Source organism: Manacus vitellinus, unplaced genomic scaffold (genome assembly GCF_001715985.3).
Source record: "Manacus vitellinus isolate BGI_N305 unplaced genomic scaffold, ASM171598v3 scaffold_30_pilon, whole genome shotgun sequence".
In the NCBI taxonomy this organism is placed as follows: Eukaryota; Metazoa; Chordata; class Aves; order Passeriformes; family Pipridae; genus Manacus; species Manacus vitellinus.
The window spans coordinates 3,362,577-3,375,120 of NW_021940291.1; the positions used below are offsets into that span (position 1 = coordinate 3,362,577).

Genomic DNA, 12,544 nt, shown 5'->3' on the forward strand with positions numbered 1-12,544 from the left:
GGCAGGAGGAAGCATCATTAGGAGAAATGAGAGTCCAACACAGAAAGAGCATTTTCCTCAGAAAAATACAGGATTTTTTTTCCCTGGGGTGAGGTGTAAACTATTAATTTCTAAGCTTTAATGCATATTAGTTTTTCAAAGGCTAAGCTTTTATTTTGGAATTACACACACCAACATACCTATATTTTTAAATACTCCCCTCGGTCAAAGAATTAGAGCTACATGAAATAACTACAAATAGTTATAATAAAGCTATAAAATAAAGCTATAAAATATAAAATAACTATAAAATAAAGCTATGTTGTATAAGCATGAGTACAGAGTTTATAAGTATGTTACAGGATTTATTAAATATAATCTAAATGTAGGTGAAAGAAACATCTGACGGTATATAAAGTCCTTCAGGGGCTTATGCCCAGCAAAGGGTGGCCAAACAGTATTTGTGGGTCTAATGATGACACTTCACTTCAGGTGAAGTAATTGGGAAGAGCTTTTACTGTTTAAACATTGATATACTTGGTAGGAAAGAAAGACAGGCACAGTTTAAACACAAAACAAGTGGCTAGCCTTTTTCTTTTCTGTTACACCTGTACTGATCTTTGAATTCCATTTTAGCCATAAATTCTATACTCTTTCTCTGTATGGTTTACTTACATGAAATACAGTTGAGCAAAGGTCAAAACTTAAAAGATGATGACTAAATAATATCCTCAGGTTGTGAAAGAGAGGACAGATGTGTAGGGTAAGATCATAGCTCCAGTTCTGACTTGAGCTCCCAGAGGATGACTGGTTATTACTGCACTCTTAACCCATATTCCTGCCTGATCTAAGAGAGGGCCCTATGTAGAAATGGTATTTGCTTACTTCTCCCCATGCATCTGTTTAATAACCTCTGAATGATGCATGAATAATGTATGGGTTGCTATAGAAGGGAGTCCAGAGCACCAAAACAGATGCTGTTCAAGGTCAGGGAGGAAACTGGTTCATTGTTCACATTTTAATAACTCAAGGCCCAGCTGAAATCTAAGCTCTACCACATTTAGGTACCATTAGAAGCTGTATAGAGCTCCTGAGGATACTATCAAGTATCCAAGCCTGACAAAGCAGGAGTAATTATGAGTAAATCTTCCAAGTTGAGTCAACAACACAGTGCAGAGTTGCCAGTCTTTCCTTATCCTTTGAATTGCATTCCAAAACCTGAGGGGGCCACAACTCTGGTGACATGAAGAAAAGTAAACTGTAGGCATTTTAAAACAGTGCACTCATGTGGTAGATACTTGTGCATTTTTCCTGTCTTGAGCATACAAAATGCCATTGTAAACCAGTGCTAGTAGTATTTTAGCATTTAGCATGTCTGAATGGAAATTGTTTCTAAATGTTCCTACATGTTTTCTTTCACAGTCTTTATGAATGCAGCAATACCAATTGCAGCTGTACTTATAGTAAGTATGGACTTTTCTAAGTAATGTTAATTACAACTGCATTTTCAAGTATAAGTGATGTGGAAATGAGAAAGAAGGAAAACTGGATGCAAACCTGCTACACATTTGTGGTTCCTCTGGAAGAGAATGGAAAATGCCCACTTGTCATCTCGGACCAGAAGCAACCTGGAATATGCAGCACTCCCACAAAATGCTAAGAGAGTAGAGTATAAATTAAGATTCTGTAAATGAAATGCTTATGCAGTGTGAAGTCTTTGTTTGTTTCCTTCTTTATGGCAAAGCACTGATGATGATGTCTGTCTCTTTGTAGACATTTGTTGTCCATGCTCATCTGACAAGAAAGGCTGACTTCTTCCCATCGGTGGCATTTGCCTCCATCTCCCTGTTTCATATTCTCATATCTCCATTGTTCCTGCTCTCCAGTGTGGTTAGATCCACTGTCAAAGCATTAGTAAGGTGAGAACTGTAAAATCAATACCTTTGCTACCACGTTTCTAATTTTTGAGAATGTGTCTCTTGCTCTTTTATGGTTTCAAGTTTAGAAATAGCCTGGTGATTATTTATCTGCTCTTGTAAACTGCTTCCCAACTTTTTACCTTGCTTGATTTCCTTGGTTGTAGCATGTGGGCCAAGTTCTGTGCTGACACAATTGTCACAACCAATATTTTGTGGTGCACAGCTGGTACTTCGTTGTATAGAATGGGTTGAGCTGTGTTGATACTGGATGTAACAGATGTGTGGTAACAAGAAAGGAAGTGAAAATTTACTGAATATTTAGTTCTGTAAATCACCCAAACATTTTCCCTTCATAAAGCACATAGAAGGGTAAAAGGTAATCACAGAAGCACGTGTTTCAGTGTGTGTCTTTTGGGTTGTGCTAAGCCTCCACCCCTCTGCCTGAGAGACTGCCCATTGATGGTGAGTTAGATGAAACAAATGAGCAAATAAAAAAAAAACTAAAAGTCACTATTAAGTGCGAGACCAAGTTAATGATTAAACGTCTACTCCAGACTTGATGAATTTTTACTTTCTTACAAATTGTTAGTTTGAGCATTTAAAAACTGAAACAACAACCAGCAGAACAGCCATAGAACTGCTGTTTCACTGGGAGTTTTAACTTAAGTATCAACAGATTACTGTAAAAACCTCATAATGCTTTTTCCTGTGCATTGTACCTCTACCTGACTCATAGGGGAGGCAAGTTGGGGCTTCTTGCTTTATTAGGACCTGCTTATGTCTGAAGAGCTTGTTTAAATATAGATGTCGGAAGAGCTTATTTAAACTACGGGCCAGATGCTGGACACCAGCCCTTGCATAATTACCTTTGTGTTGCTTTGAGGGTGGAAAGGAGACTTCAGCAAGAGGCTGAGATTGCCCTTGCTGTTTCAAAATTCCCTGACACTGCAAAGTCCCATCTGTGTCCTCTCTCCTAAGGAGTGTGAAATCTGAGAGCATCGGTGGCTGGAAGAAAATGCTTTGAGCCACTGTGGTAGTCTGTAGAGTCACGACAAACTGTCCTGCAAAGATTACATCCAGCAAAGTATCTGGGGGCCCGCATTGGTAATGGGTGTTTATTTTGGCTTGTCCAAGGATTTCTTTGTAAATTAATTGTGTCTGTCAATGCTGCAGGAACAACTCTAAAGCAATTAGTATTAACTAAGTATTAATTGTTGCTCCCTGGGAGTTCATTATGAGTTATTCTGTAGATACCTTGTTGTTAGCAGGCTGCTGCCCTGCATTTGTAATCCAGATAGGAATCATACTCTAGCAAAGCTGCCTTGATCCTTGTCTTCATGGCTGTTTGTGTGACAGTCACCTGGGTGGTGTCCCAGAGTGCATTTCTCCATAGTGCTGCTGGTGCTACTCTGGATAGAGTGCCTCATCCTTCAGAGCAATACTTTGGAAGCATGTGCCAGATATTTTCAAGCCATGCAAAGACGTGCTTGCTTTACTTGTTTGGTAAATGTGGAAAAGCAGACAGTCAAGTTTGCACCAATTGAGCACAACTAATACTTGCTTGCCATAACTGTGTCCTACTAATTCATGCTAATAAATAACTGGTCAGTAAGATCAGGAAAAGGTGACCTAACTTGGCAAAGTTGTATTTCAGCTTTTTTTAGGCTAAGATATTCTAAGTGGTTATAGCAAGTGTGCAAAGCAGCTTCTCCTGTAGTGACAGAAAGGGATCAAGAGATGCAGAAGATGATCCAGCAGTGAAACCAGCATATAAAGTATAGTAAGAGGGTGTTACTGGCTTTATATCTCAGGCACCTCAAAAACCCTGCTCTTTTAATATTGACTATAGTCTCTGATGCCAGATGCTATCAGGGACAATAATATCGCACAATAACCTCATCAGTCAGTATCTTTAATCATTACACATTTGCCCAAGTGCAAAGCATCCTTCTGGATTGTTACTGACATTATCAGAACCTCTGTGTGATGGATTCCAATAGCAACACAGACTTAAAGCTTCTGTTCCATGTAGGACTCCCAAAACCTTTCCAAGTTATGGAGCTTGGGTGTCCTGCTTCTAAGAGGGGGAACAGTTGACAGTCTTTAGGAAGGTGAGAAATTTTGGTATATCTTTGAAAAGTGTGGAGTTTGTTTGTTTGTTTTTTAATATGTAGAGCGTTTCTGCCACTGAAAATTAAAACTGAGCAGCCAATTAATGTATTTCCTAAATGTGAGGTCTTCAGGGGCAAAGCGTACAGTGTAAATTTTCTGTCAGCAAAGGTTAAGCAGCAAGAGTGGCATTATGTATTTGCCTGGATTTAATATCAAACCACCTTTTCAGTCAGCTGTGCAAATAACCATGTTTTAATCAATACGTCTGTTCCATGGCTTAAAAATAATCTCCCCGTGGAGATATTGGAGTGCTAATGAAATTGCGCTGTCAGCAGGAGCTCTGCAGAGAACATGATTTTTTTTATCCTTGAAGAACAGTGTGGCATCCCGAAATATGAGCTGCTGCCTCTAATGAAAGATTTTCTCACAGCTATACTATGTTTCTTCAGTACTTGCCATGGGAACAGTGATTCCAGAATTATGCATTGAGCAGAGGGATTGGCACTTAGGGTACAGCCACCTTGACACACAACTAGAGAGCAAAATCAAATTGTTGAATGGCTTAATACAGACACATCCTTGTTTGATTATGGATGGTCCAAGTATGTTTGCTGTCTTCTCTCCCTACCCCTCTGGACCCTGGAGCAGATACACAGAGGACTTCTCTATCTGCTCTTTCTACCTTCAGAGCAATTATTCAAATATCAGTGTAATTTTTGTATAGAGCATATGGGTGCAGCTGCATATCAATTCCATATAGGCAGCATCTAAACCATCAGTCAGTCCATTTACAGACATTTAAAATGTTCTTTTAAACATCTGGTTTGCTGGACAAAAAAGGTAAGATTCCTAGCCCTGTTTTCCAGACTTTTGTGCAAATTGCTATAAATATCTCTAGTGGTGGAGTTTCTAATCTCTTCCTTTGAGATAATAGACTTTCCCATCAAGGAATTTTGATCCGAAAATGAGCCTGAATTAATTATTGCTCCTCTTAGCCTGTCCCAAATAGTTATTCTTCCCCTTTTTGTTGCTAAGATTGTAGTACCCCCTCTAGCTAAATTCACTCCACTGTAAAGCTCTTAGTCTTCAGCTGCCATTAGCAATTAGGCAGGTTGACAGAAAAACTGTAGAACCAGTTCTCTCCTAGGCAGTCCCCAGGTGACTTTGATCTCTGCTTGCAGGACGAGTGCTAACTGTGCAGTGAGTCTGCCTTAGGTAGTGTTGTAAAACCATTGTCCGACACCATTTTGGCACCAGGGGGGATTTCATGAGCTACTTAGAAGAAACTAATCCTCCTTCTGAAGAAGAAAACCCTGTCAGTGGAATGCAAAATAAATGGGGGAGGTGTGTATTTTTATTTTGTAAGATTGGCTTCCTAGCAGATAGCCACGTACCACTATGCTGCAGTGAAATTGTTTACCTCTTTCTCCCCAGTTAGCCTAAGGCTTAATATTGAAACCAATTTTTTCAGTCCTTGCCCATAAATTTATTTTTAGGAACCTAAGGCCTTCTGGCACTTTACGCTTTTCAAGACTGATATTTAACTTATTTCCAGCTAATTGAGTTCCTTTGATGTTGAGTTTGTGATTCAGTCTAATTCTTTCACAAATTTCATTTGCTGTCCCTGTGAATAGATTAGATGTACATTTTATAAAGTCAGGTACAGAGATAAAATTGATGCCCTGATCTGTTAAATGTCTTAATAAAGGCACATTATCTCTTAACTAATTAAATCTTAAGCAGCTAGTGAAGATTTTATGCCTTCTTCTTCGTTGCTGGTTGTCAGGATTCCTTTTTCTCATCTCTTGAACACTGTTCTATTAAGGTATATTCCTTTATCACATTACCTTGTGCACTTCATATTTCATCATAGCTGGTTGAATTTAGCTCACAGTGTACAAATTTCATCAGCCTTAGTGTTCATAAGGCTGTTCAGTAGAACTGATGATGCCACACTTGAGTAACATAAATGACAGTGATTCCACTTCAGCATGTGGCTTTGAAACAAGCCACTGTTGTGTTGGTCCATGTCCCACCAGATGCCTAAAAGAACTTTTTTGTAGTGTCTCTGGTGGTGTCAGAAGAGACAAGACTTGAGAAGCATCTACACAAACTGTTAAAATATCATCCTTGTTAATAGACAACAGGGCAGGGTTCGAAAACTTCCTTGGCAACTCCCCATTGCACATTTTCATACACCTGTAACAAAACAAAAACAAACTATGCAGCAGACAGCAATTGAAGTGCCAGAAGGGATGGTCTATAATAAACATTGCAGTGAACAGAAATTTTCCTTTCAACACTGACATGTGATTTTTCCCCTTCCAGTGTGCAGAAACTGAGTGAGTTCCTGTCCAGTGAAGAAATTGGAGAAGAACATGATAAATCTTCAGAGCTAAGAAGTGCAGACAATCACAGCAAGTACCAGGCAGTGGTGAGTAAAGCTGTTCCACTGCACGTGAAGTGGCTGGAGTAGTTTGTACCCAGAATAAATTTTTTACTTTTCCATTTCCTACTAATTTTTTCTTGCGGTTGCAAAACCTCTCTTTTAATAACCTGAACTGTATCATCCACACTGTGATTGCTTGTGTTTAGAACATTTTGCTGATACTGCCACCAATTACTGCTGATTTCTGTCTTTCTGATTTTGCACAGCCACTCAAAGTTGTTAACCGCAAGAGGCCTGCCAGGGAGGACTGGAACAATTACAGCTCTCACATGAGAAGACCCATTAATATCACAGAAGCAGATGATTTTTGTGTAAAGGTGATATGAAGGTCACTCTAATAACACTTATATTAGCTCACTAATAGTCACTTTTGTATTCTGATGGCAGTTTCAATTCAAGAACCAGCATTTGATGTGAACTGTCAGACACTTGTGCACTTGTCAGAGATTAACCTCCACCTTTCTTGTCTCTGTATTTCTTTTCAAGAATTAACTACTGACCTCTATGTTGTGATTAGCTGCAATTATTCCTCTAGAATCCACTCAGCAATTTTCTATTTGAAGTGTCTAAGTCATTAGTCCTGTTCTCATGACAAAAATTATCAAGAATCTATTAACTAAATTAACTAAAATCTACTAGAATGTAGAACAGCCAAGTAAAAGGAACCTCAAAAGATCATTTGGCCCAACCTTTTAAGTATGCTAGACTCCTTCTTTCATTTCCAGTGTCTGTACACAATAATGGTATGAAGAAAATAGAAAATAATTTACTCTGGACCTTCCTAAAATAATCTTGTAATGGATCTGCCCTTCCTCTTTTGCATTTCCTAGTAGCCTTTCCAGATGAAGTTAAAAACTAACTCTCAAAGACCTAACTTCTCTGACGAAAAAATTAAAATTACTTGTGCCACTTTGAAGACTGGTGCTCTTGATTTGCTGTGGAAATGACCAGAAGTAATAAAAATCCTGATGGTTGTTATGGTGATGATGCTGTTTATTGTGGTAGTCTGCTGTTACATTTGCATTTCCAGCAAAAGAGAATGAATAATTCAGTTTCATGGGACTAAGTAGGACAACTGGTAGTGCTTTTAGGGTTTTTTTATACATGCTGATTTGGTGGCAGATTGATCTTGAATAGATTTCCAGGAAGAAAAGAGAAATATTTGAGAGAGAGGGTTTTGGGGGGCGGTGTTGGATCAAAAGACAGCCTGGAGTGGCAACAGAGGGGTTTGTCACAAAGGAGAGGCCAGTGCAGTAACCTCTGTAAGGACAGGATTTATAAGGTTTGAACCAAAAGCCAGGACCAGCGATAATCTTTGGCTCCATCTGCTGACATCATTGTCACCAGTGGCCCCTGGGTCAGGATACTTGTGCAGGTACTGTCTGTCTGCAGCTCGTTGCCCAGGAAGGAGCATTTTTTGAGAGAGGATCCTCTGGCTGCCTTTGGGAATCTAGAGGGAGGAACACCACATTTGCTTTGCTCATTTTTCAAGTAGTTTCCCAAGATAAGAATATCAGTTTTTCTCAAGGGTATGATAGAATTGTCCCCTTCCACTCTTCTTAGATCAAAACTTATTGTACCTTGTAGAGCTGAAAGGCTTTGGAAGCTTCAGTGGCTCTGAAAAAGTGAGAGGAGAGGGCCCTGTATAAATCCAGACCTTTTATAATTCTCTCCTCTTTCCTGTTTTTCACAGTATCCATGGAAATCTCCATTTAAAGTCTGAACAGGCTTTGTTTCCTGTTTTTAGTTTTTTAAATTAAGATTTCTGTGTCTAGCAAAGAGTAGGTTATCTGAGAATCATATCAGAAATTCAAAGGAAAATACTGTAGTAGGCAGCAACATCTATGGATGGTGGAAAGTTCTGCAAATCTGCTTGGAATTTGGACTGTGTAATTGCTGTATATGCTTCACTGTGTCTAGAGTGACATTCAGGGCTCTGCAGAGAGCAGACTGTGACCATGTATGCAATTTAATTGTGTCTTAATCGTTTCACTTATTATATGTACCTACCTTACAAATAACGAAACAAGAGAAACCCTAAACAGCAACCTTTCATTTTCCCTTTATGAAGTCTCAGTAATTTTCTAATAGTTGTGCTTGTTTGACTTCAGAGGTTGTTGCCCAGCAGAATACAGGCCTTTACAAAATCAGTCACTTGAAGATCCATTTCCTGTATTGAGCAAAGTCTCACTCTGTTCCTAGGCTCAGTGTAATGAATACAGAAGTGTCTCTGATGCTGAAAAAAGAAGTGAACAGGATTTCTGTTTCTTATTTCTCTCCGTCTTGGTATAGGTCACAAATGGATTTTTCACTTGGACACCTGAAGGTCCTCCAGCATTGTCCAACATTGACATCCGAATCCCTCAAGGTACAAAATTACATCAGATATACAGAATAAGATGTTTTCCATAGGCATTTGCTAAATCAGAATCTTATATCTACTTTCCTCTCTCACAGGTCAGCTAACAATGATTGTAGGGCAGGTGGGCTGTGGTAAGTCATCGCTCTTGCTGGCCATACTTGGTGAGATGCAGAAGATCTCTGGCAACATATCCTGGAGCAGGTAGTGCCATTTAACTTAAAGTTCTAATTTAATTTAAAAATTCATTTTGAGTTGAGTAGTAATGCAGAAAAAACCTGAAATCTATCCTGAGAAACTGTGGAGTCAGAGATTTTCTAGATACACAGTCAAGATAAAAACCTTGCTCTAAGTGGTAGGGGGACACATCAGAAAGAATCCTCAGCCAAGGTAAAACAAACTGTCTATTCCATTAATAAGAAGGGATAACAATACTTGGGCATTCTGCACTGCAGCAGCATAACTTGAGTGAAATTGAAACTAATTTGGAATCAGGATTATTTAGCTTGAAGAGTTGTACTGCTACAGAATGGCATTTGTACTTTCAGGCCTGAGCTTGTGTCTTTGCATGGAGCTATAAAGAGGTACTGGCTCACTAGGAATAGTCCCTGGCTTAGATGTGTGCTCCATGTGAGTCTCTTTTAAGTGGCAGTGACCTCAGAGTCCTCCCCCAGCATCCTGCCTGATCTGACAAGAGGGAGTCAGTCATGTCCTTCCCTCCTTTCCCAAGAGGACACAGCACCTGTATTCTGATAGCCAATCATAAATTCTGCTTTGTGTCTGACTTTTGTACTAGCCGTGAAGGGAAGGAGAAAAATGGTACTGAACTCCAGCAGCTTTTCTGTTGGGACTTGTTCTCTTGACCCTCAAGCTACGTGACAGATGGTGTAATGTATTGCAACTCCTGTACACGGTTTCCGGTAAACTGCTGCCATCTGTAGTACACAGTTTGATCAATGTGTGTGAACATTTTTGGCCTGTTTGTTTTACAGTACTAGACTTCCTAGCCATACAGACTGCACTTTGCCCTTTGGGATAGGATTATTTGTAGGCAAGGCTCAAGAAAATTGCTGAAGAACTTAGAGAAACAATTACTTTTGTTTCCAGCTGATTGGGAATGAAGGAACAACAGTGCAACTGTAAGTCAAATCCACGCACTCTGATGGATAGAGGGTCACTGTTACCCAGTGGGTTCTGCACTGATTTTGTGAAATAGTTCTCTCAAATTCCTTGAGCATTTGTAGAGAGATACTATTTATATCCAGCCTTCAAGCCAGTCATACTACTCAGACTTGCATATGCTTTAATAGTAACAAGGAAAGAAGGTTCTCTATTTTGCAGGTGTGGAAAATATAACATAGGAAAGTGACCCTTTCAGCTGGTGAGGGAGAAAAGAACAAAAGCCAAAGTTCCAGAAGGTCATGATCTATCTGTTAGAACGTAACTTCCCCAAGAGAAAATCAGAGTATGGTGGGCAACCACACAGAATCCCTGCAGCCTTATTAGGTGAACTAATTTCATTTCAGCAAGCCTGTAATTTTTTACAGATGACATAACATGATTAAGAAGTGTAATTTGAATGTCTGATGCTAAACTAAAACAGATGACATGATGGCTCTGATCAGACTGTGTTTTTAAATAGCACTTGTTTAGAAATATGTGCTTCACAACAATGCAAAGGTCAGAACTGGTTTTCATGTCTTCTATATGTGCCAAAGTATCACAAGGTGAAATTCAGTTGTTATCACATTTGCTTTGCTATCTGTCAGATATGTGTAAAGGGACTTGTGGCTAAAACAATCTGAGCACTGTAAGTGCTGGCTGCACTGGGACAGATTATGTTTTGTCTCATCTTTCAGAGCTGCTGCCATGTGCCCTGGTCTATTCAGAGTGATAGATGCAGTCATTGTGGGCTGCACACCTGTGTTGTAAAGCTATCAGATGAAAGCTCCCTTAATTTGATAAGAAAATACTAATGCCTGACCAGGAACATGCAACATTATCACAGGTTCAAGGAGAGTAGTCTTATCAAGTAATCACCAGACTCATAGCCTTAGCTCAGGCAATGAAATGTGTCACTGAAATCAGTAAGTTCCTTGTCACAGCTCTTTCATGGGGAATGCTTCATTCATGTTACAGAATAGACCTGAATTAGCTCCTCCAAATTTCCTTCCCCTTCCCCTCCTCCAAGGTCAAAGCTATGAAGACGAAGGGCATATCCTGCTGGCATGTCTCTCACTGCTCAGGAAATCTGGATTCTATTCCTGTCCTTTCCCTTGGTCTAATGGATAACCTTGCACAAGTAATTTCCACCCTCTGTGCCTCCGTGCTCTATGAATAAAACACGATTAACTGCAAATCATCTTTGCTTGCTTCTTATAAAAATTATTTGTTTCAAAACCTTAAAAAGTAATATGATTTATTTCTGGGCTAGGAATGGGATAATCAGAAGTAAGCAATGGCTCATTTGTGATTTTTTTGTTGTTTGTATTAAGGCATGTCTTCAGAAGATCCAGCTCAGATTGATGCCTCTTATCCAAAGCAGGCTTAGAGCACCTCAATATAAATATTGTATAAAATGGTTAGAGATTATCAAAAATAGAGAAATCATTATTTTATATTCTGAACAGGTAGTAAATGGTATTGATTTGGCTGGTTATTGAGTAAATAATTATAGTATATGCCATGCTAATTTTTTCTGGGCAGTATCACACTTTGAATAGTCCCATTTCAAGTCCTGTTGGAGTAAATAATACCAAAAAATTGACCTAAAAGAGAAATTGTTTGCTCAATCAAAATTACGTCATTTGTTTTTAAACAGGACGTATATATACTCGCATTTGAATCTCTAGTCCTTATAATGTGAAGGAAGTGATAATTTTAAGGTTGTTAATAGTAGGTTTTCTTCTCAATGTGGAGTTGACTGTTTTTATCAAATCATAAAGTTTTTAAAGTTATTTTGATGCCTAAAAAATACATTGATTTTTAAAAAATGTTTACTGGAGTTTTCAGAAACATCAAGGTACTTAATTTAAATTGGGAGGCTTGAAAATCTCAATAGGCTCATCTTTGCATCGTTAGACATCTATATGCCTTGAAAAATTAGATCTAGACCTCATTATCAAACATATGTTACTTTGGTATTTCAACACTGCAGATCAAGGCATCCTTAATTGGTAGGAGTTTGCAGGAAAAGGGGTAAAGGGCAGATAAAACAAAGTGGGGAGAAGAGGTTTGAAAAGGTTGAGTTAAAACTCCAAATGGAGAATAATTTTTTTTCCAGCTACCAAACTGAAACACAGATGAGGGAATTCATATACCAATGCTTGGATACAAAAGAAGGCACAGTGGAGAGGGAGTTGCTGTCATGCACAAATAGTACATGTTGTAAGTTACCAACGTATTCCCCAGCATAATTCAGAATGGCCCTCTTCAAGGTGAAGCAGGAACTGATGTTTGTGGTTCAAGGTCCTTGTGTTGTGCATGAAATGGGCTGGAAAAGATATTTGGTATTTCAGCCTATCGATAGTTTCTGTAAAGAATGTGTTGATATAGACAGATAGACAGATAGATATGCAACAGGGTTTTTGGAGAAGGTGCCACTGAGTTCACACAGTCACTAAAGATGAGTGAACTGCAAGGCAACTGTGGAAAAGCTTTTTTTGGTACTCTGACCTTTGGAATAAAAGTACTAGTGGCTGGCTGGTGCTCTCAAATTATACAGTA

General features: G+C 39.0%; 1 protein-coding gene across 1 annotated transcript in view; it reads left to right on the forward strand.

Moving 5' to 3' along the window:
• Nucleotides 1-12,544, forward strand: part of ABCC8 (ATP binding cassette subfamily C member 8) — a 79,906-nt gene that overhangs the window by 32,620 nt on the left and 34,742 nt on the right. Inside the window, exons 11-16 of the mRNA XM_029961029.1 lie at nucleotides 1,402-1,442; nucleotides 1,753-1,898; nucleotides 6,339-6,444; nucleotides 6,666-6,776; nucleotides 8,752-8,827; nucleotides 8,917-9,022. Of these exons, the coding sequence (XP_029816889.1) occupies nucleotides 1,402-1,442; nucleotides 1,753-1,898; nucleotides 6,339-6,444; nucleotides 6,666-6,776; nucleotides 8,752-8,827; nucleotides 8,917-9,022 (586 nt within the window). The remainder of the gene's footprint in view (nucleotides 1-1,401; nucleotides 1,443-1,752; nucleotides 1,899-6,338; nucleotides 6,445-6,665; nucleotides 6,777-8,751; nucleotides 8,828-8,916; nucleotides 9,023-12,544) is intronic.